This window comes from Bicyclus anynana, chromosome 8 (assembly GCF_947172395.1).
Source record: "Bicyclus anynana chromosome 8, ilBicAnyn1.1, whole genome shotgun sequence".
Classification (NCBI taxonomy): Eukaryota; Metazoa; Arthropoda; class Insecta; order Lepidoptera; family Nymphalidae; genus Bicyclus; species Bicyclus anynana.
In genome coordinates this window covers 1,595,583-1,617,344 of record NC_069090.1, presented here as the reverse complement: position 1 = coordinate 1,617,344, position 21,762 = coordinate 1,595,583, and the positions used below count along the sequence as shown (strand labels likewise).

Here is a 21,762-nt window from a genome sequence, read left to right as displayed (position 1 = left end):
CAGGACCTCCGTCTTGTAAATCCACCGCACATACCATTGCGCCACGGAGGAAAATAAGTTGTTTTATTTATGTTTTTATTCCACACTACTAGGTTAGAAGACAAACTATACTTACCCTAGTAATAAATACTATATTATATAGTATATTACTCAAGTAGGGTAAATACTACCAGAGCAAAAGAGTAGAACAGAAGGTACGTAAGAAAAAAGAAAACACCTCTTTGCTAAAAACAAATTTTTCATTTAATTATTTTTTACTGATAAAAAAAGAAACTAAAAACTACCAATAGATAGTAAAAACCTAACTCCGCCAGGTGTTACAAATGAAAACAAAAATGTCGTTTAAAAATTAAAAACGTAGTGATAACAAACCTTTTCTTACTAACTCGTATGAATGTTATATGGATACATAATATTTTGCAAGCGTCTTGAACCGTGTTGTAAATTTTTGAAATTTTCGTCATTAAATTTGCCAATTTCGAAAATAAACAATAACAAAAGTGGGGGATACAGACAGTGGCGCGCACAAAGTTCGTAACTAGGGTAGGCATAGGACATAATATAAATTATACAAACTGAAGTCTTCTTCGATATGGGGCTTGTAATGCGTTCTCTGAGTAAGCAATGCTTTCTAGCATGTATAAAGTACACGCCACTGGATACAGTTTGGTGTGGTAGTTAAATATTTGTGAATCTATATTCGAAATTGTATTCGAGGCCGCTCAGAGATTGCGTTTTTGACAAGTCGTGATCGAATGGGCGATGTAACTTCGAACTGTTTCAAGATTATACCAACTGTTTGTCTTTGTAGTAATGAGACAAAACGTTCGGTCACGACCTGCCAGAAACGCAATCTCTGAGCGTCCGAACCTTAAGGGATTAAACATTCAGTGAGGACTGAAGCACCTCAGAAGATCACATTTCATACACATCTTTACTTCAAACTAACGGTGATCTATGACTGTTCCAGAACTGACCCCACTACTAACATTTTGATTAATATTATTTTGTTTTGCGTTTTTAAAACAAAAATTAATTATCTTCCGTGTATAAATGTTAAATTAGTAATATTTATAATCGTTTAAGAATTAGAATAAAATGATAATTACACTTTTACATTATTTTAAATAAAACCCCAGAGATCAAGGAACACCGCGTGATACGTAAAATAAATAGATAACATTTATATTAGATAAAAAAAAGTTTATTTTTTTTTAAATAATTTGTATGAGTAACACCTAAATGAGACAATGTGTGATATTTTTTTTTATCAATTTTAAAAATATTTTCCCAAAGTCACATAACGTGAAACAAATGTCGTAATGTGATTTTGCGTTTAGGACTGATTTTTTTCTCACACTATCACGAAATTAAAAAAGAAACGGAAGCGAATCTTCCTACGCTACTCTTATTTTAAAAATCACCATTACGAAACAACGATGTCTATGGGAAAATGTCATATCATAGACAATTTACAATATAGACCAACCAATAACACCAAATTGTCTTTTCCATGAACCTTCCCCATGGTTATGGATGCCATGACAAGCTGCACTTTTTTTTATAAATTTCCAAACCATGTACAAAGTGTTGTAAAAAGGTTCGCTTCGTAAATGAAATATTTAACCAATGATCACAGTCTTTTACAAATTAAAAAAAAAATATATATATTACATTATACGCGGAAAAAAATCAATCCTTCTGTGTCCACGAATTTTTATGGATTATAAACATATTCCTCCATATTTCAAAATTCAATGGATATTTTTTTTTTTTAATCGTCAATTAAATCTAGTAACCCAGTTAAATAATTACAATAATATAATAAAAATTAGAAAAAGCATATTTTTTTTTCAAATTTTGTTTAAATTAAAAGCTACTAAAAATCTACATAAGTGTTTTTATATATTCTTAATATTTACATAGATGAGTGGTTAAAATATAATTTTTATTTATCTGTATTATCTATTAGTGTTGCCAGGTGTAACTGTCAGAATAAATATGTGACATAACCGCGCGGCACATCGACAACGGAATGTAATATTTACAAAGTTATTTTAGATGTTTTAAATACATAGCACAAAAGACACGATACACACAACAGTGACGTAAAGCAATGCCTGTCTACGCTATCCGGTATAGAGTCCTTTTCATGAAAGGAGTCCCTTGGCTAGAACCTGAATTGACACACAAATGACAAGGAGACCGCCATTACCAAATGACAATGACGTCATTAAGACATTAACGTCACGTCTGAGGGACTTTTTTCATGAAAAGGACTATACTATGTAGCGATAGATGACTACAAAGGCAAGTAAACCGAAAGCTCCCACTTGCTCCTCTTTACCCTGAAATGCGCAAACGATGACTCAATTTTAGTTTGCCTATAAGTGTGACGTCACAGTTGCGGCGGAAAATCATTTCATTGCATACATATCGGCCTTCATATATCAAATATCATTCCATCGTCGACCACCACAACCTGGCAGCACTAAAATTACAATATTGCCATCTTAAAATAATAAAAGCTTTAGTATTGCCATTCTATGCTAAACTAATATCAGAATGACGCAATGGCAGAATTGGGGGCTGAAACTAGGCAGTTTTCATAAAATCCTCTTAATAAATTACTCTTTACTGAAATATAGACAGTCACAAAATTGCTTAACTCCAGCCCCATGAATTTATACACCTAAAATACAAAATCATTTTTTTTTAGTAAAATGTTATTTACCCCTGACGAACTCCATCCGAAGACTTAGTATAAGTTTTTAGACAAATAAACGAAACATGGAATTACGTTAAATTGATAATTGGGTATACATTTGTCAAAGGAGATGGCGTATTTCGGACTAGTACACCTAACATCCGACCGAACGACGTATTTCGTATAGAGAAATAGTCAAATGTCAACCAATATAATATAACCAATAGGCTGCGCCACCGGAAATATCGCCATCTCTTTCGTTGAGCTGGGACGAAAGAGATTGGACTGAAACTACTTCGCCGGAATTGGTTAACATTGTGTCTCTTCAGGATGTGGTTAGTCTAGATATCTAGTCTAAAATATATCAACAATTTTTTAATTGAACTAAATAACTAGATAAACATGAAAATTTAGTGCAGTCTCTAAGTTTTTTAATTCAAATCCAAGATGGCGTTCATTCCAGTCGTTGAGAGCAAACGTCAAAAGTATATCCGCCATCATTGCCCATATTTAGTGTTCCATTTCTTAGGAAATAAATAAATCTAAATGATGATTTTATTGAAATAAAAGTGAATTCGTGGATTTGAATAATCAGCAAAAGTTCAATATTTCACAGTATTAGAAGGATCAAAGTCACTCACCGGCGATGGAGCGAGCAATGCTTGGAGTTTCTCTGCGTGATCGAATCAGAAATGAGGAGATCCGCAGAAGAACCTGACAGTGGTAATGGGCAGACCACATAGTTCGAAGAGCCGATGGACGTTGGGGTCCCAAGGTGCTGGAATGGCGACTCCGCACTAGGTGGACCGTAGTGCTTGGAGGTCTATGCAAGAGGCCTATGTCCAGCAGTGGACGTCCATCGGCTGATAATGATGATGATATTTCCCTATAAGCTACAAACAATTTGCGACCATCTCCTTTGGTCGTTCACACAATCGGACTTTACGTTACGTTTGCCACTTATCGGTGATGGTGTCGCTGATATACACTAATAATTGCATATACAGGGTGCTCGGGAGTATTTCCCATAACTTGAAGGTGGTTGGCAAGTCCACTTATAGGAGCCGAACTGCATGACTAATATTTTTTGCATAACTAAAAAATATAACTTTTTGTATTTTCATACAAAGTAATTCAAATAATTGTGACTATCCATGTAACACATCTATACTTGCATTCTTAAATACGTCAAACTTGACCACGTCATAATTATAAGGATGCAAATATAGGGGACACATTTTAAGATCTATTTACAAAGTAAATAATATTTACCCCGAAAACATTAATTTTAGAACACATGTTCCTTGAATATTTTAAATTCATTTTTGGTAAAGAATATAACCCTAGAGTTATGGGAAATACTCCCAAGCACCCTGTATATGACCCTGGTGATTTTGTATGGACGACCAAATATGACAAAAGTATACAAGAATAGATCAGTATAACGTAACTATGACAACTAAAAAATTATACTATGATGTCTTACAAAATGATCCAAATACCCAAAGCATATTTGCACTACAATTCTGACACCAGTTGTATGCCATTGTTTTAGCCTTCACTTAATGTGATAACATCTAATAATATACATTTACTATACAGTTGATAATATACTTGCATTTGATTTTTTTCAAAATTAAATTTATTGATAAATGTTTAAGGCCTCACAAAAAATCTTCAAATAAGCAAAATCACCTTAAAGTATAATAAAGTAATAACCCATTTGCCGTTTGAGATTTTTTCAACTAAGCAACCTTTTATAAACCTAATTAACGTTCATAAGGAAGACTGGTATAATTTAGGTGTTTTTATGTATAAAAAAATTATTCACCAAAAAATTGCAGTTTTTTCATTTCTGGATTTATGTACGTTTAGTTATGGATGTTAGCTTGACGTAATAAAAAAAAACATAATAAGTGTATAACATAGAACAATAATAATAGACTACTTAGTAATTAAGTAATAGTTTAAAATAAAAATAATAATAAACACTCTTTCTACCGTATACTGGAACGCATTTTGCACGACAATAATCCAACGTCTATGTTAGAATTAACAACTATTTAGATTTTGGTGAAACTTTAGGCTAACACGTTCACTGTCCATTAGCACATAAATATAATAAATTAAAAAAAAAATCATAGACAATAAGAGTTTCTATTTTGGGACATTTATGGCCTTTAACAGTGGCCGTGTTAAGCCAAAAATCCCCATAAATTTATAAATGGCAGTCAATTAAGGCAGTAAAACAAGCATTTCAGTATTCGGTCTGAAAAAAGTGCTTCGACGCGGTCGAATGAAAAAATTCTCGTCATTGCATTTTGAGTTTTAAACATATGAATGATAAGGTGCGAAGTACATCGGCACGGCGGCCTTGTCTATTGTATCTACATTTATACAAAATCGGCCGTAAAAATGAAAATTTCGCATTATTTTATACAAATATATATAACACCTATTTAATGCTACGTCATCGGCGAAATTTTAACTTACGGCCGTTATTCGATCGTTATGTTGGTTGGTTTTTTTTTACTTTCCGGTATTACCCCAATGGGGTAATCGTGAAAGTGGGGACTTTCCGATAAAGTTACGCCAATCCACATTAGTATTCTTTCTAATTTCGGAAAACAGGAAGACTGAGTAAATAGTAAGGAGTACAGACATACAAGCATGTTGATGTACTAACTAAAGGAGAATCGGCAATGCCAAATCAAATTATTAAATTATCTGCCTTTGAGTAGTTGTCAAGCAAAACGCATTTCTGTAGTGTTGACTGACAGACATGCTTTAGTACGAACTTACTACATTATAATAAATAATTTTGCCTAAAAAACATATTAGCCAATTCAGTAGATATTCGCTAATTTCCGATTTTCACAATTACCCCATTTTCACAATTACCCCAAAGTTTATACTGCTTTGGAAACGGTCGTGATGGATCTTTGGTTTTTCGATTTAAGTACTGTTTTATACAAGAAACTTTATATTTCATGATTTAATTAAATTTCAAGGCAAAACGAGTTATAGTGAGTGTTGCATAATCGCTATATAGTATGTATATACTAAAGTGTTTATACAACCAATAATTTTTAATGATTTAATTTTTAAAACAATTTTAAATATGTAATAACCATTTTACTAAAATGCCTACCGCTAACTTATGTCTTAATAATTAAATATGTTGTATTTTTAATTTTAAAGAATTAATTGCCAGTTATAATTTAAACATTTTTTTTTTTTTATAAATTATTGATTTTTACGATTTTAATTAATATTTTTATGCTCAAATCAACAAAGTGCTAATGAAATACTTATGAATGTTATATTTACAAAAAAATATAATAACATTTCTAATTTTCAATAAACACAACTCGCACATAAATAGCTTGCATCAAATTTTTTTTTAATTTAAGAAAAGAATTATCCAAAACACACCAACACGACCGTACAAACACAAACCATTTAAATTACCATCAAACATAGTCATGACTTATGACCAAAGTCATTCGGCCTCAAATAGTGTTTAAAATATTTGTCCAAATTCGGCAAACATTTGTCAAATGTCATCGAATATCAACACAGATGTTTGACCAACTGTTCCGACACGTCGTTTTTAGTCAAGTCAAAGTCCGCCGCCTTTCCCCGCTGAAGTATTTCTATTGTTGACCTGCAAGACAAATGAATATACATTTTATTATACACATTATCATCAGCCAATCGTCAATGTAATATCGATTATCGTTCTATCTACTAAAGAAAAGATTTTTTTTTTCATATTTTCTTGAGACGTGATTACATGAAAATTTTAATTTTTAAATATATTTTTGACAATACGAGTCTATATTTTAACTGTTTCATGACGTCACGTCAATCAACAACAAATCCCATAGATGATACATTATATATGACAAATCCTTTACCAAACGGAGCGTTTGACAAAAATATTAATTAACAATTAGTTTGACGTTTAGTCAAGTAACGTCTCAAAATGGACGTGAGCGTTTGGGAACTTTTAAAAATACATAATTTTTAAACTAAGTTTTATAAAAAATCCTCAAGTTTTATTATTTAATATCGATATATTTCGGACCCTTGGTCATTGATATGAGTCAACTACGCTATTTTGGTTCACCAGCAAGATGGCCCTCTCCATGAGCGCGCACAAGCAGCTCAGCGTCAACTGCAAGTGCTCAGTACCTGGACTCCAGCTGTTTGATGTGGTGCATCACCCTGGGCTCGGGCAGCGGCTGCGTCGGCGGCGCCACGGCCAGCGACGTGTTCTTGAGCGCGCGCGCCAGCGTCTTGAGGAACTTGTACCACTGGCGCTCGTTGGCCGTGGCGTCCGGCGTGTTCACCAGCAGGATGGCCCGCTCCATGAGCGCGCACACGCAGCTTAGGGTTAACTGAAAAAAAAAATATTGCTGTAAAGTCTGTTTACGGATGACAATTTTACGTTTATCACGTAAACGTCATGAGAAAACGGTGGCATGATAGGATGAAGTGGAAAGAGATATTGATGCGTCACAAGGCCAACTAGTCATACTTTTTTGTACGCGTAGCCGGCGTTCATAGATTTATTATGTCAAAGAATAGAAAAATCATTGCTGTAAAGTCTTAACGGATGATAATTTTACGTTTATCATGTAAACGTCATAAGAAAACGGTGGCATGATAGGATGAAGTGGAAAGAGATATCGATGCGTCACAAGGCCAACTAGTCATACTTTTTTGTACGCGTAGCCGGCGTTCATAGATTTATTATGTCAAAGAATAGAACAAAGTAGATTCAGGCAGACTCTGTATTCAGCCTTAATGTTACTAAAGGTAACTGCCTTGATGTTTTGGGCGGAGCGAGATTTTTTACCTCCGTAACTTTAAATAACGGCAGAGTATAATATCAGGAATAAATTATTGAGAGCATTAGCATTCCATGGATTCACCGTGCGGGTGCCGGGTCCATCGCGTGGTAGAGAGAAAACTCCGAGCAGAGTCCTGAACTTGTGACTACAGGATGTAGGGTTAAGGAATTCCTTGACTGTTGATCAACACTCCCCGTTCTCTGCTTGTGTTGTTCTCCCTGCCTAGTCAAATTTGGTAAGATCAAAATGTAACTTACGGCCGAGGTAAGCGCGTGCGGCGTCCGGGCGGGGTCGAGTGCCTCGGCCAGGTGACTGCACGACTCGATCACTGCTGACCAGCCGGTCGTGTTCTGCATGTATCTGCACACATAAGGTATGTTAAGCCTCGTTCGTTCGTTATCAACCCATATTCGGCTCACTGCTGAGCACGAGTCTCCTCTCAGAATGAAAGGGATTAGGCCAATAGTCCACCACGCTGGCCCAAAGCGGATTGGCAGACTTCACACACGCAGAGAATTAAGAAAATTCTCTGGTATGCAGATGGTAGTTTCCTCACGATGTTTTTCCTTCACTGTTAGAGACACGTGATATTTAATTTCTTAATATGCACACAACTGAAAAGTTGAAGGTGCGTTCATGCCCCGGACCGGATTCGAACCCACATCCTCCAGTATCGGAGGCAGAGGTCATATCCACTGGGCTATCACAGATCGGTTTTAAGCCTACTCAATGTAATTTTGAGGTTATAAACTTATAAGTAACGAATTTTTCACATCACTTATTCGGAAAAGTTTTTTGCCGCGCTCGTGTAATTTTTTATATTTTATATCTGGAAGTATAGTAAGCGACAAACTTCTAGTCAAATTGGCAGAGCGGTGCCAAATATTTATAGCAAATATTTATGTGTGAAGCGCTTTAAAGTGTTAATTATAAATTTCTAGAGCGGACATCTGACAAAGCATAGTTAAGTTTAAGTAATATATTAAAAAGTTGAGGTTACTACATAATTAATTTGAATGCTTTTTAACCTATATGGTTACATAACTATTAAATATACCAAATTCAAAGGATATTTATACATCTAAGATACACTTACTTTACAAATGGAAACAGTGCAATACAAAATAACTAAATATGAAAAGATTCTAGAAAGAAAATAAATGAAAACACGTGTAGTTACTTTTTTTGGCGCTAAGGATAGAAGGCGACGAGCGACGGCGACTGGGGAGTACGGGATTTGGTAGAAGACAAATTGTTTAGCGTTTGCCGTACGGTTTGGCAACTTCGCGTTTTTGAGATTTTTACCACATGAGCCTACTTTAATAAATTTTGATTTTCATGCAAGACAGGTGATCAATCCTAAATAGGGATTATTCTACTTTGAGCGAGGACACACGAGCAGCCGTAGCAGCGTTGAACAGTTTGTATATCCTTGTGACTTGTGACGCATAAACAAGTGAGCGGTGCCGCTCCGACGTCGCAACGCATTCACCCCTGCCCGCCTCGTCATGGTGGTTGCAAGTCCGGTGCGGCGCCGGCATCGTGTGACATGCCACAGATATGTAAGCCGACGCAGCGACACCGCTCCGGCGCCGCACCGCTCTCGTGCCACTCACTTGCGATAGTGCGGCGACAGCGCCGCCAGCCCGCCGTCGTCGCGGCGCGAGGCCGCGGGCAGCGCGCGCAGCACCCGCGCCCACAGCGCTCGCAGCCGCGCGTGCGTCGCCGGCACGCGCAGGAGGAAGCGCGACAGCAGCACCTGGTACACAATAGCCTATAGTATTATATCAAAATAGAGTCGTGATAGCCCAGTGGACATGACCCGTGCCTCCGATTCCGGAGGGTGTGGGTTCGAATCTGGTACGGGGCATGCACCTCCAACTTTTCAGTTGTGTGCATTTTAAGAAATTAAATATCACGTGTCTCAAACGGTGAAGGAAAACATCGTAAGGAAACCTGCATACCAGAAAATTATCTTAATTCTCTGCGTGTGTGAAGTCTGCCAATCCGCATTGGGCCAGCGTGGTGGACTATTGGCCTAACTCCTCTCATTCTGAGAGGAGACTCGAGCTCAGCAGTGAGCCATATATGGGTTGATAACGTATTATTCAAATAGAAAGGATACGATGACTATGATACAGTTACTACACCATTGATGAGTTTGTCAATGATAAAGGCCATTGGATCATGGATTGGATCATCATGACTGTGGGTTAACTTGCTTTATACACAGGGGAGGAACAACAACCAACTCCTGGTTGATGCTGAAACCACAGAGTTCCTTAATGATAAAGATGCTTGGAGGCCGTTGGATCAGCTTCCACCTTCACACAGGAAGTAAAACTGTACAGGAAGAAATTGTAATGTTGTCATCAATTGTAAATTATAATATTGTATGATTTTTTTAAAAGAGCAACTGTTAAGTTTCTTGCTGGTTTCTTCTCAGCAGAACCAGCCTTCTGAACCGGTGGTAGAATCTTTACAAATAGTCAACCTCAATCAAATGGAGTTGACAAAATTATGAGCTGCAGCTACTCACCCTGCCTTTCCTAACAGTCATCATCTGCGGCACTCTGTCACCAAACAGCAGGCCCGCAAACATCTTGTTCAGGATCTCGTCCTTGTCTTCGTCCAACAGATTCTTGACCGGCACAGGCTTCTGGCTCACCGCTAGGTTCACCACCTGAAACAAAAAAAAAAATACTTAAAAACTATGCTAAAGAACTGATTTGTTACAAGACTGATTTAAGACATTCATACTTGATAATTATAATTAACTTGGTTTTTAATTTCAAAAAATAAATTTGATCAATAAGCTCACAACAATTAGATATAGTTAATAACATTTTATGTGAAAGCAATACACAATTTAGAATAAATAAATTATGATATGACATGCGTTTACTACCATTATTTCTAATTGTTTTGTTGGTAAACAGTGCACACAGAGTATAGCTTTAGTATAGAAAGTTAGCCATGTAGTATACTAACTTGTCTCTTGTCTATGCATTCACTCTTAGGGCTGTCCTGTTTGGGCCGCCGCTGCACAGACTCTATGGTCTTGAGGAAGGAGTTGGAGTCTTCTTCTGGCTCGTTCTCCATCTCCTTCTGCGCCGCTTCCAACAGTCTCTGCTTCTCTTCTCTTTCCTGTAGTAAAATTTTAGATTTTATAAAATTTCGTACCCAAAGGGTAAAACAGGACCCCATTAGTTAAGACTCTGCTGTCTGTACGTCTGTCTGTCTTGGAAAGACGAATTAATCACATTATTAAACAATTTTACTAATATTTTTTAACAGACTCAAAAGTGATTACAAAAACAAGAAAACTAATGTCGAACAAAGGTTTGACAATTTAAATTAAATCAAACTGTAACCAAAATAAGGCCCTTAGAATGGCAGAGAATGTGACCTTGAGTGAAGTCACGCACTTGTGAACGTTGTGCGTAGGGTTAAAGGCGCCTTTGACTGTTAACAAACACTTCCCTTTTCCACTCTAGTCACTCCCTGCGCGGCGATAACATATTTTACGCGTAACATAACTAACCACCGAATCAAAACAAGATAATAGTAGTGTACCTTCAGTATGAGAGCATTGGATATCGCCAACGGGTCGTTCAGTTCCTCCAGCCTCAGTAAGATGAGGTACAAGGCCTCAATGTCTAGTAACATTTGCTTCGTGCGTCGCATTTCACGCGGCACCTGCAAATGAAAATTTTTTAAAAAAAACGGTGTACTGGTAAAGGGTGTTTCCCATTCTAAAATCTAAAGTGTGGCATGCCCTTCCGGTGTTTCTTCACACCTTCACAGCTAGGGTTTATTGTATTGTACTGTTTGCTGATGACACATCCTTAATTTTTAAGTCCGACAGAAATAAAGATAACTCTGACGACGTAAACCGTGCCATATCGCATGTGTCGCATTGGTTCACTGCAAATAATCTACTTTTGAATGCCAAGAAAACTAAATGTATTGAGTTTTCATTGCCAAATGTTAAAAAATTAGATAAGTCTATAATGATCGATGGTGAAACACTGGAAATGGAGAGGTCCACAGTTTTCCTGGGAGTGACCTTGGATTGTAAACTTCAGTGGGGTGCTCATATAGAAAAACTGTCTGGTAAACTTAGCTCAGCGGCATTTGCCGTGAGAAAAATAAGACAGTTTACTGATGTTGATACAGCTAGGCTTGTTTATTTTGCGTACTTTCACAGCGTAATGTCTTACGGTATTTTATTGTGGGGCAAGGCTGCCGATATACAATCTATATTTGTTCTTCAAAAAAGAGCAATTCGAGCAATATATCAATTAAAATCACGCGAGTCCCTTCGTCAAAAGTTTAAAGAAATAGGTATACTAACAGTAGCCTGTCAATATATATATAACAGTATAGTATATGTAAGACAAAATATTAATTTGTACAAACGAAAAGGAGATTTAAACCCACGTCTTACTAGACACGGGCATAAGTTAGTTATTTCTGCATATCGTCTCCAAAGAGTAAAAAAATCTTTTGTAGGTTTGGGTGTACTCTTCTATAATAAGATCCCCAAGACTGTGATGGACCTGCCAATGCATAGCTTTAAGCAATGTGTTAAAAAACATCTACTTAGTCGAGGGTACTACAACATTGATGAGTTCCTTAATGATAAAGATGCTTGGAGGTCGTTGGATCAGCTTCCACCTTCACACAGAAAGTAAAACTATAAAAAATGTAAACAGTAATTGTTATTAATTGTAAATTATAATACTGTATGACTTTTTCAAAAGAGCAACTGTTGAGTTTCTTGCCGGTATCTTCTCAGCAGAACCTGCCTTCCGAACCGGTGGTAGAATCTTTACAAATAGTCAACTGACGTGTCAAAAGTGCTTGTAAACTGAGCCTACTTGAAATAAATGATTTTTGATTTTGATTTTGATTTTGATTTTGAGTGAATAGGCACTTTCTCGGCAAGTCCCACCCTAATAGACCGTACAGACTAGTTAAGTTGAGTATGAACAATTTTTGCTTTTACCGCCCAAAAATCGTTCGTACTCGACTAAAATACTAAACTAGGCCTAAGTCTCAGCACTGCTTCCCATCAGGCATTATCAGTCAAGCGCAAATCCATAAAAAAATGATAATATATTAAATTATATAGTTATAAAACAATATACAATTATAAAAGTTCAATTATCCATATATTTTTATATTTATTACATCTACTCAAACAAAGTTAGGGTTGTCTTCAAATAAAAAATACTTACTACTAGATTTTTTCATTACCTTCCTACATCCTTTGGAAGTTTGAAAAACGAGTCCAGTTTAAGTGGACCAGGGACCCGTGACCATGTACCTATACGTTTGCGCTAAAACACGGAGTGCGCCAGGCCTGACGAAGCGAAGCGAAGTTTATGTCTACACTATCGTATTCGATCAACTTCAATAACTTTAACGAGGTATTGGGCTTATTTTATTTGACTAACTTCGATCAACTCCATGAGTAGCGTATTCGGGGTTTCGTAAGATGGTTGTGGCTTGTTACCTCTGCGGGTGTGGTAGTGCTGCAGACGCTGGGCGCGCGCGACGCTCGTTCTGCCGTCGGCTCCGACACCAACTCCACGTCGATGATCTTCCGAGGAGCGGTCACGCTGCCGCACTGAAAAGTATTTATTTATCAAAATTCAAATTCAAATTTCATTTATTTCAAGTAGGCTCAGTTTACATGCACTTTTGATACATCAGTTGACTATTTGTAAAGCTTATACCACCGGTTCGGAAGGCAGATTCTGCTGAGAAGAAACCTCAAGAAACTCAACAGTTGCTCTTTTAAAAAAAAATCATTGTTTTACTTCCTGTGCGAAGCTGATCCAACAGCCTACAAGCATCTTTATCATTGAGGAGAACTCATCAATGGTGTCTCAACTAAGCAAATGTTTTTTAACACATTTGCTTAAAGCTACGCATTGGCAGGTCCATCACAATCTTGGCGTTATCGAATCAGAAAAGAGGTGATCCACAGAAGAACCAAAGTCACTGACATAAGTCTAAGCTAAAATGAGAATGGGCTGGGCATATAGTTTGAAGTTAGAAGAGCCAATTGATGTTGGGGTCCCGAGTTGCTGGATTGGCTAAGCCCCCACACCAGAAAACCTAGTGTTGTATCAATGACTCTATGCATGGGTCTCAGACAGTGTTTCAGTAAACGCACCTGCAGCTTCCCGAGGGAGTTCTCGAACTGTGCGGGAACATATGTCCGGGGTGCGTCCTCACTCGTGGAGTTGTGTCGGTGCGAGTTGTGTCGCTCGCGGTTGTGTCTGTGTGTCTCCGACTCTTGATTCACTGCTGAATGAACAATACACTATTAGAAACATTGTACATAACATGTTTTTTTTTGTTACAGTTAAATCTATCAATGATCAGTTGCTCGAATGGAAACTGACTTTTTGATAGCAGAGTTTGTTTTAAGTTGAAGGTCACACCATAAAGGGACATGTTGTGGAAATTTTTTGGGTATTTCTATTCCCCACACAACTCTTTAATGGTGGGTGGTGGTTTAGTAGTTATTAACATATGATATTTTTACTGACTTACCAACCCAACCCTTCAACCAACCCTTAGTGGCCAAGTGCGGAAACGGCCCAGGAAAGAAGAAGAAGAGAAGAACATATAATTTATGTATTTCTTTTTCTATATACATACTTGTATGTAATTAAAAAGTAAGGAAAGAAAAGACATCAAACCTCCACTATAGAAGGGATGGTTCTGCTGGTTAGCCTTGTGAGCTTCCTTGATGCCCTCCTTCTCCTTATTCGCCTGCCGTTCTAAGAACACCTGCAACAAGAAAATTATTCTTACACTTCCTATAGCACCACTTATACACATAAAAGACTGTCTTAAATGACTGATGGATTAACACCTAAAACTTGAGTGTAAAATATAGGTTAGCCTTTATTATTAAAGGGTTAAAACAATTCTAAAACCCTAAGGGGGTGAAAAAGCAGGGCAAAGTTTCCATTGGACAACGTGACTTACTTCATATTTTGCATAAACATTGTTTAAGAGAATTGATATAAGACATGTTTTATATTTTATTAAAATTCATCTCCTAGCAGGGTTAAAAAGGGGATGATTGTTAACTATTAAGTAATAAAATGAAACATACATACAAAACCAGTCAGGTAAAAAATCTTTAAAATCAGCAAATTTTATTAAAAAAGCATATTATTCAGTAACTTACAGTGTAATAGAAGTCATGTATATAGGGTGTTCCAGTGTTGAGCTGCAACATCTGTATGTTGATGAGCCACTGCTTCTCCCGCTGGGTCATCAACCCGCTGTACGGGTCGTCTGACTCACTCGCACTGTCGTCGCTGTTTGAAAGTCTGCAAGAGAAAGTATATTAACCTCTCAATGTCACTGTTAGTATTGTTTAAAAAGTAACAACTGTTTAAATGTACATCAAATAATAAGAAACAAATATATTAGTATTCCATGGATGCACCATAAGGTGCCAGGTCATTTATTCTATTTATTAATAAACTCAAGTTTTAAATATGAGGGTAGGTTATTAATTTCTGATAAAGAAAATTTGTTAACAAAGACATGATTTAAATTTTTTGTAGCCTTTTAAACATCAAACATTGATATGTATGACAGACTATTTTTTTTATTTTATTAATGAAAATAGTATATATTTTCATTAATAAAATAAAAAAAATAGTAATTAGAACTTGAAAAAGTATTTTTTTGATTTTATGTCAAACCATCGAACAAAGCCACAGATAGGATCAGTTTAAGATTATAACAAAAATGAACCCTTACCTAGCATTTCCAAAGGCGCCATTCTGTCTATTGAACATTGGATGGTTATTCACATTCTGGTTATTCATTAAACGGTTATTCAATATTGGATGGTGGCTCGCATTATGGAAGCTATTGTTAAACTGCAACATTGGATGTGTATTCTGAATTAACTGAACCAAGTTTTGTGACGTTAAGTTCTGGTTGTTATACACTCGGGTCTTTATTTTCGGCTGGTTCAAATTCTGGCCTGACTGGTTTACACCCTGACCAGAGTGAATTAAGTTTTGCCCCGACTGGTTCAAACTTAGAGCGGAGTGGTTCAAATTTTGGACCTGTTTGTTCAAATTCTGTGCAGGTTGGTTCATACTTTGATGAGGTTGATTCAAATTTTGAGAGTGGTTCTTGTTTGGTGGCGATTGGTTCAGATTCTGTTTTATTTGTTGATTTATATTTTGGTTTATCTGATTTATTTGGTTCATTTGTTTAATCGGCTGGTTCATGATCATGTTGGGTTGGGTTATTGGTTGCTCGTTTTTTGGTGGTATTGATGGACCCTAAAAGAATTTTTAATCAGTATCAGATCAGACTAATGACAAGAACAAAATAAAATAATAGTAATCATGTATACACTAATTTATAAAGAAGAGCTGGCTTATATATAGCATGGTGCAGAAGCTCATTTGTTACTTTTAAACTATTATTGGCAATGCTAAAGTTTAAGTCAACAATTAATTTTGCTGTTTTTATCTTTCAAAAATCAAAAAAAAAATGATGCAATTTAATACTTACACGAAAATTCTGATTAAACTGATTCATGTTGGGACTGAAGTTCTGCCTTGGAATGGCCATGCCAGGAGGTGGCATCATCCTAGGTTGAGACATCATGTTGTGGGAAAACTGGTTCATACCAAATTGATTACCATTTGGGATCATTTGATTTTGCCCCATCTGCCCTATATTTTTACCAATTTGGTTCATATTCGGCCTGATTTGATTCACGTTTTGTCCCATCTGATTTATATTTGGCGCCATTTGGTTAACGTTTGGGGCCATCTGATTCATGTTGTGCCCCATTTGGTTCATACTTTGACCCATCTGGTTTTGCATAACATTGTTTTGTCCCATCTGATGCATGTTTTGCATCTGATTCATCATTCCCTGTCCCATGTTGTTCTGAAATGGCATCTGATTTGAATTTTGCATAAATTGATTGTGACTCATTTGGTTCACGTTCTGACACATTTGGTTCATATTTTGTCCTATCTGGTTCATGTTCTGACACATTTGGTTCATATTTTGCCCCATCTGGTTCACATTCTGGCCCATTTGATTTACATTAGGTGCCATTTGGTTTATATTTTGCCCCATTTGATTTACATTTTGACTCATGTTGATGTTTTGTGTCATATGGTTCATCATCGAGTTATTTTGTCCCATCTGGTTGTTCGAAGCCATCATTTTACTATGAGATTGGCTCATTGGCGGTACATTACTTGATTGTTGCATCGGCACTGGTGCAAATGGTGGCGGCACCGGTGCTTGAAGTCCGGGCGGCCTTTGGAGAATGACCGGAAATCTAGGCTAAAATCGGAAGATATTATTAAGCAAAAATTTAAGTAACTAACCAAAGAAATAAAATTAAAACTATCTGTACCTGGAAGTAGTTCTGTGTAAAGTTTTGCGGTGCATGGTTTTGGCGCAGCTGTCTTTCCAGCTCTTCAACTGTGCAGACATTCTTGAGCGCCGGTCCTGGCTATAAACAATACACTTCAATGATCATGATTGTTGATAATTCAAATTCAGTTTTTACTTTGACAGAAATCAGAAAAGACTAAAAGTGAAATATCTACTGCATATCAAAATAAATTACTACTTCACTAAAATACAAACATTTTGCTGAAAAAAATGTTCATCAATGTTATAAACTTAATGATGAAATGCTATGAAAATCTCAAGATGCCATGCACCAAAAATATAAATTTATTTGTCAGAAAAAGTTTCTTTCGTCTTAATAACTTTGAATATTCATTAAATCATTATTAGTTACTGTCTTGAATTTTGATACAAAACTAATATACTAATATTAGATATTAAGAGAGACATGAATTTAAAACAAATTATACTGAAAGCTAAAGAATATCTTATAGGTGCCATACAACTATAGAAGAACTTACTGTTGGTAAGGTTGGAGTGGACAGAGGTGGATCATGTCGCCACACACTGGATCCGAGGCTGCGAGACAGAGGAGCATCAGTCTCATCGAGGACTAGCTGGGATAGTGATGCCTCTGCAAGAAAGAACGCTTTTGATGTTGAGGGTGGAATTAAAATAAATTAATAATAGCCTCAGACAGACAGCAGGAGACACATGGAGAAGGAAAGCAAGAGATAGAGAACTATGGAAGTGTCTGGAGGAGGCCTATGCCCGAGGGCAAGCTGAAGAAAAGAATCAGTGTCAATGATATGTTGCAATAATATTTTGTTTATAAAATTCAGTAAATAAAGGCTTTATTATTATACATTATTATACATTTATTATTATTATTATTATTATTATTATTATATAATAATAGCCATTGTATGATTTAAAACTGCACCCCTCATACTGTGATAATTTAACAGTAAAATAAAATGGTATTTCAATACATCAGTATCCATATATGATAAAGAATCATCAATAATCCTATATTAATTGCAAAAATTCAAAATTTTCAAGTAAATGAATCAGATTATGATCTGTTTATTTTAACTTGGCGGTAAGTCTTTGCTGGTAGGGTGGTAACTAGCCACGGCCGAAGCCTCTAGCCACACCAGCCAGCCAGACCTGAACCAATTAAGAAAACTTCAATCGGCCCAGCTGAGGATCAAACCTAGGACCTCCATCTTGTAATCCACCGCACATAACAGAGTACAAGTAGTAAAAAATGTTGTGTTACCAAGATGTGAATCCGCATCATCAAGAATGGAATATCTGCGGCTGCTCTCCAACTGTCCCGCCAGCTGTTCATGTTCCACCTCCCAGTCAAAGTCCTCGGCTACAATGGAAAACATTCATATTATATTTGTTTTTGTTGAGGACTGTAGTGTAGGGGTAAGGTAGGGGTAGGGTAGGGTTGGGTTGGGTTGGGTTGGGTTGGGTAGGGTAGGGTTGGGTAGGGTAGGGTAGGTTAGGTTAGGGTAGGGTACTGTTACAAAGCAGACCCAACATAGCACTGGTAGCAGGCATGACAACTGGACATTGTCTGCTCAATAGACACTTGAAGATAATGAAAATCATAGAAGATTCATCATGTCCAGGTTGTGATGAGGAGGAGACCAGCTATCACTTTATAGCTGAGTGTCCCATGTTCGCGCTGGTAAGATGGGAGTTACTAGGTAAGGATACATTAAATGAAGTAGACCTGACAGATCTCAGTATAGGGGATATTGTTAGGTTCACAAAGGCTACAGGAAGATTTGAGGGGGGAACACTGTCGAGACACCAGTGAACCTGTGTCCTTTTACCACGGGAATTGGGTGGAATGGTCCCTAATTAGGACTGATCACCCGTCTGGCCTCGTCAGACGTCCCCTCTATAAGTATATATAGGGTAGGGTAGGGTAGGGTAGGGATTTCCCTACTAGTTTCAAACCCATACGGGACCTTAGTCTTACTTAAAGATAAAAATAATATACCAATTTAATCAAAAACAGAATTATTTATTTGCAAGAAATATATAAATACATTTCATCATACAAAGACGTTCTTGCTTAATAAGTTACAATGTCTCACTTTTTAAACTTGTAAAGTTTCTATCAAAATCTATCCAGACTTAGTTTATTTTATGTTAGATGATTTGTATGTAGACACCACTAACAACCCATATCAGGCTCACTGTTGAGCACGAGTCTCCTCTCAAAATGAGAGGGGCCTTAGTACACCATGCTAGCCAAATGCAGATTGGCAGACTTTACAAATGTTTTTCCTTCTCCATTTGAGTTCCTTCTGAATCGAAGGCTGAGGTCATATCCACTGATAAGGTTTGCTAATATTAATTAATACTAGAAATACAATAGAACTTACAGTCTTGTCCAAAGGTCTCATCATTAAGAGCATCATACTCGTCCTCCGAAGGTTCTCCCCCACCTTCATCGTCATTTAAGTTCTGAAATAATAAAAACATGATAAATGTATTATATCACCAACGTGGTTCCATTATCAGTATGAATGAGGATAAAATATAGCCTATAGCACTTAGAGATAGTGTAGCTTCCCAACAGTAAAAGAATTTTTCAAATCAGTTCTATAGTTTCAGAGCTCATTCAATGCAAACAAACAAACAAATCTTTCCTCTCTACAATATTAGTATAGATAACATTGTTACTCATGTATTTTTTCAAAGTATTGAGGTATTTTTATACAGTTTGAATAACAATTAACTGAAAAGACACAAAACATGGTTTTTGTGTTGTCTGACATGTCATAAAGGAACTTATTTAAGCCTGTGTGCACCACAATGTGTGCATATCTCAAGATGTGTGTGTGTGTGCATATCTCAAGATGTGTGTGTGTGTGTGTGTGTGCATATCTCAAGATCTCATCTTGAGATAAGCTGTGGTGCACACACAGACAAACCAAACAATATAGGCAGAAACAAAAATATTTGTCTTACTTCAATACAAATGCAAATCATTACATTATAACAACAGAAAAACTGATATTCCTTTATAATATTAGTGTTAAATAAAATATATCCATGCATGTTTTGCTTTTGTATTCTGTGTGCAGTAAAGGTTTAAAAGGAAACAAATGAATCATCATTGAGACATGACATACTCAATATTCAAATATTGAGGTTGAGATTCAAAGTTTAGAGAATTATTTAATTCCCCACTAATATTTCTAAATTCACAGACAGATAATTCTTAATTTTGATAAATAGATAAATCATGAAATTTTCCCATTTATCAGAAGATAAACTTACATTAAGGTATAAGGCAATACTTAAAACATCTATGTATACAGTTATTGACTATAACTTATTTAGACTTAAAAAATAGATTCAGATTTAAAACAGTTAATAAAATGCACTACACAACAATTGATAATAATGTAAGCCGAGATAAATATGATCAACAGCAATTGAAGATATTTTATTCTTTTTCTATCTGTTTGGTAAAGAACAGAAACAGCTGATTTTTATACCTGTCAAAAGATCAGTTACATGGTTAAATAATAAATATGTAGCAGTAAGTACAATTAATTTAATTTTCATTTAATCTCACATGATAACAACGCTTAATTATATTGTTTATACACTGAAATGTAAATTTAAAACATTGATATAAACTTGTTCAACTAATAAGAAACTTTGCTTTAAACAAAATTCTTATATGAACACAAATTTTAAATTAAAACACGAGAGAGCTGCGCAAAAACATCATCATAACAACTGCTGTGAGTAATTCAAGTTTGAAAAACAAGGCTACAGATTTAGAAACGCAAACAAGTTGTGCTATGTGTATATTGTGTGACTTTATATATCAAGTTTCTGTACACTTTTCTACCAAATAAACCGATTAGAGGAACTATAACGTACGTTTTTAGAAGTAGTATTACAATATATTGCGAAACTATCACGTTTTTATCGAAGAAATAAGCAAAATTGTCGCAAGTAGCGATGGATTGGCACGCTGGCACCCTCATTCCCCTGACGAATTTTGACTTTTTCTACACCAAACGACGTTGTAAAATATCTTGGAGTTTGTTAAAACTTACCGATAACGAAGTATCGAACCCGAAAAAAGAATCTGCCATTGGATTTTTTCATGTATCATGAGAGAAAATGACATGACTTGTCACGCTATTGTGTCGCAACGGTGCTGGCGGCTGGCGCCATGCCTTTGTACGTTTCGTTACACGTACAGTATTTAATAAGTTTTCCTAAAACTCCATTAAAATTATTTAGTTAGAATTCTAATATTTCAAAATAAATTCGAAGCAGAAATATTTATATTTTTGAATGTTATGTACCTACATTATTGCCGTACACTTTAAGGTCCTAAAAATTAAAATATGAAAGTATTATTTTAGATACTGGCCTAGTACCTACAAACAAACAGACATTTATTTGTATAACATTTTATTATTTGCGAACAGACATACAAGCTTAGTAGTATTTAGGAATACGAATATACGTAAAAACTTAATTGCAGCAGCTACAGCATTGAAATAAAAAAAATACAACCGACTTCAAAACCTAAAAACGTACCCACTAAACTAAAAAGCGAAAAATAACATCATAATATGTTCTACCTGCTGATCAGTATGAAGGCGGTGCTAAGCCGGTGATGTATTAATTCAAGCCATGTGAGCATATCTTATAGATTTAGATTTTGCAGACAGTGTTGTTTCATGTGGTCCTGTCAGAAATGGC

General features: G+C 36.1%; 1 protein-coding gene across 2 annotated transcripts; it reads right to left on the bottom strand.

Moving 5' to 3' along the window:
- Positions 1–220: 220 nt before the first annotated feature.
- On the bottom strand, positions 221–21,259 carry LOC112047611 (putative uncharacterized protein DDB_G0287457). 2 transcript variants are annotated; one of them, XM_024084768.2, is made up of 18 exons: positions 21,105–21,259; positions 19,410–19,491; positions 18,284–18,382; positions 17,523–17,635; positions 17,003–17,101; positions 16,138–16,929; positions 15,367–15,902; positions 14,783–14,927; positions 14,286–14,376; positions 13,754–13,887; positions 13,088–13,201; positions 11,143–11,265; positions 10,558–10,713; positions 10,106–10,249; positions 9,183–9,325; positions 7,824–7,926; positions 6,905–7,110; positions 221–6,374 (listed from the first exon to the last, which is right to left on the bottom strand). In XM_024084768.2, the coding sequence occupies exons 1-18, from the start codon at positions 21,141–21,143 to the stop codon at positions 6,281–6,283; spliced, it is 3,213 nt and encodes a 1,070-aa protein (XP_023940536.1). In that variant the 5' UTR covers positions 21,144–21,259; the 3' UTR covers positions 221–6,280. The 2 variants fall into 2 exon arrangements, with proteins under 2 accessions (XP_023940536.1, XP_023940537.1); XM_024084769.2 differs by having other exon boundaries at positions 13,754–13,884.
- Positions 21,260–21,762: the final 503 nt, after the last annotated feature.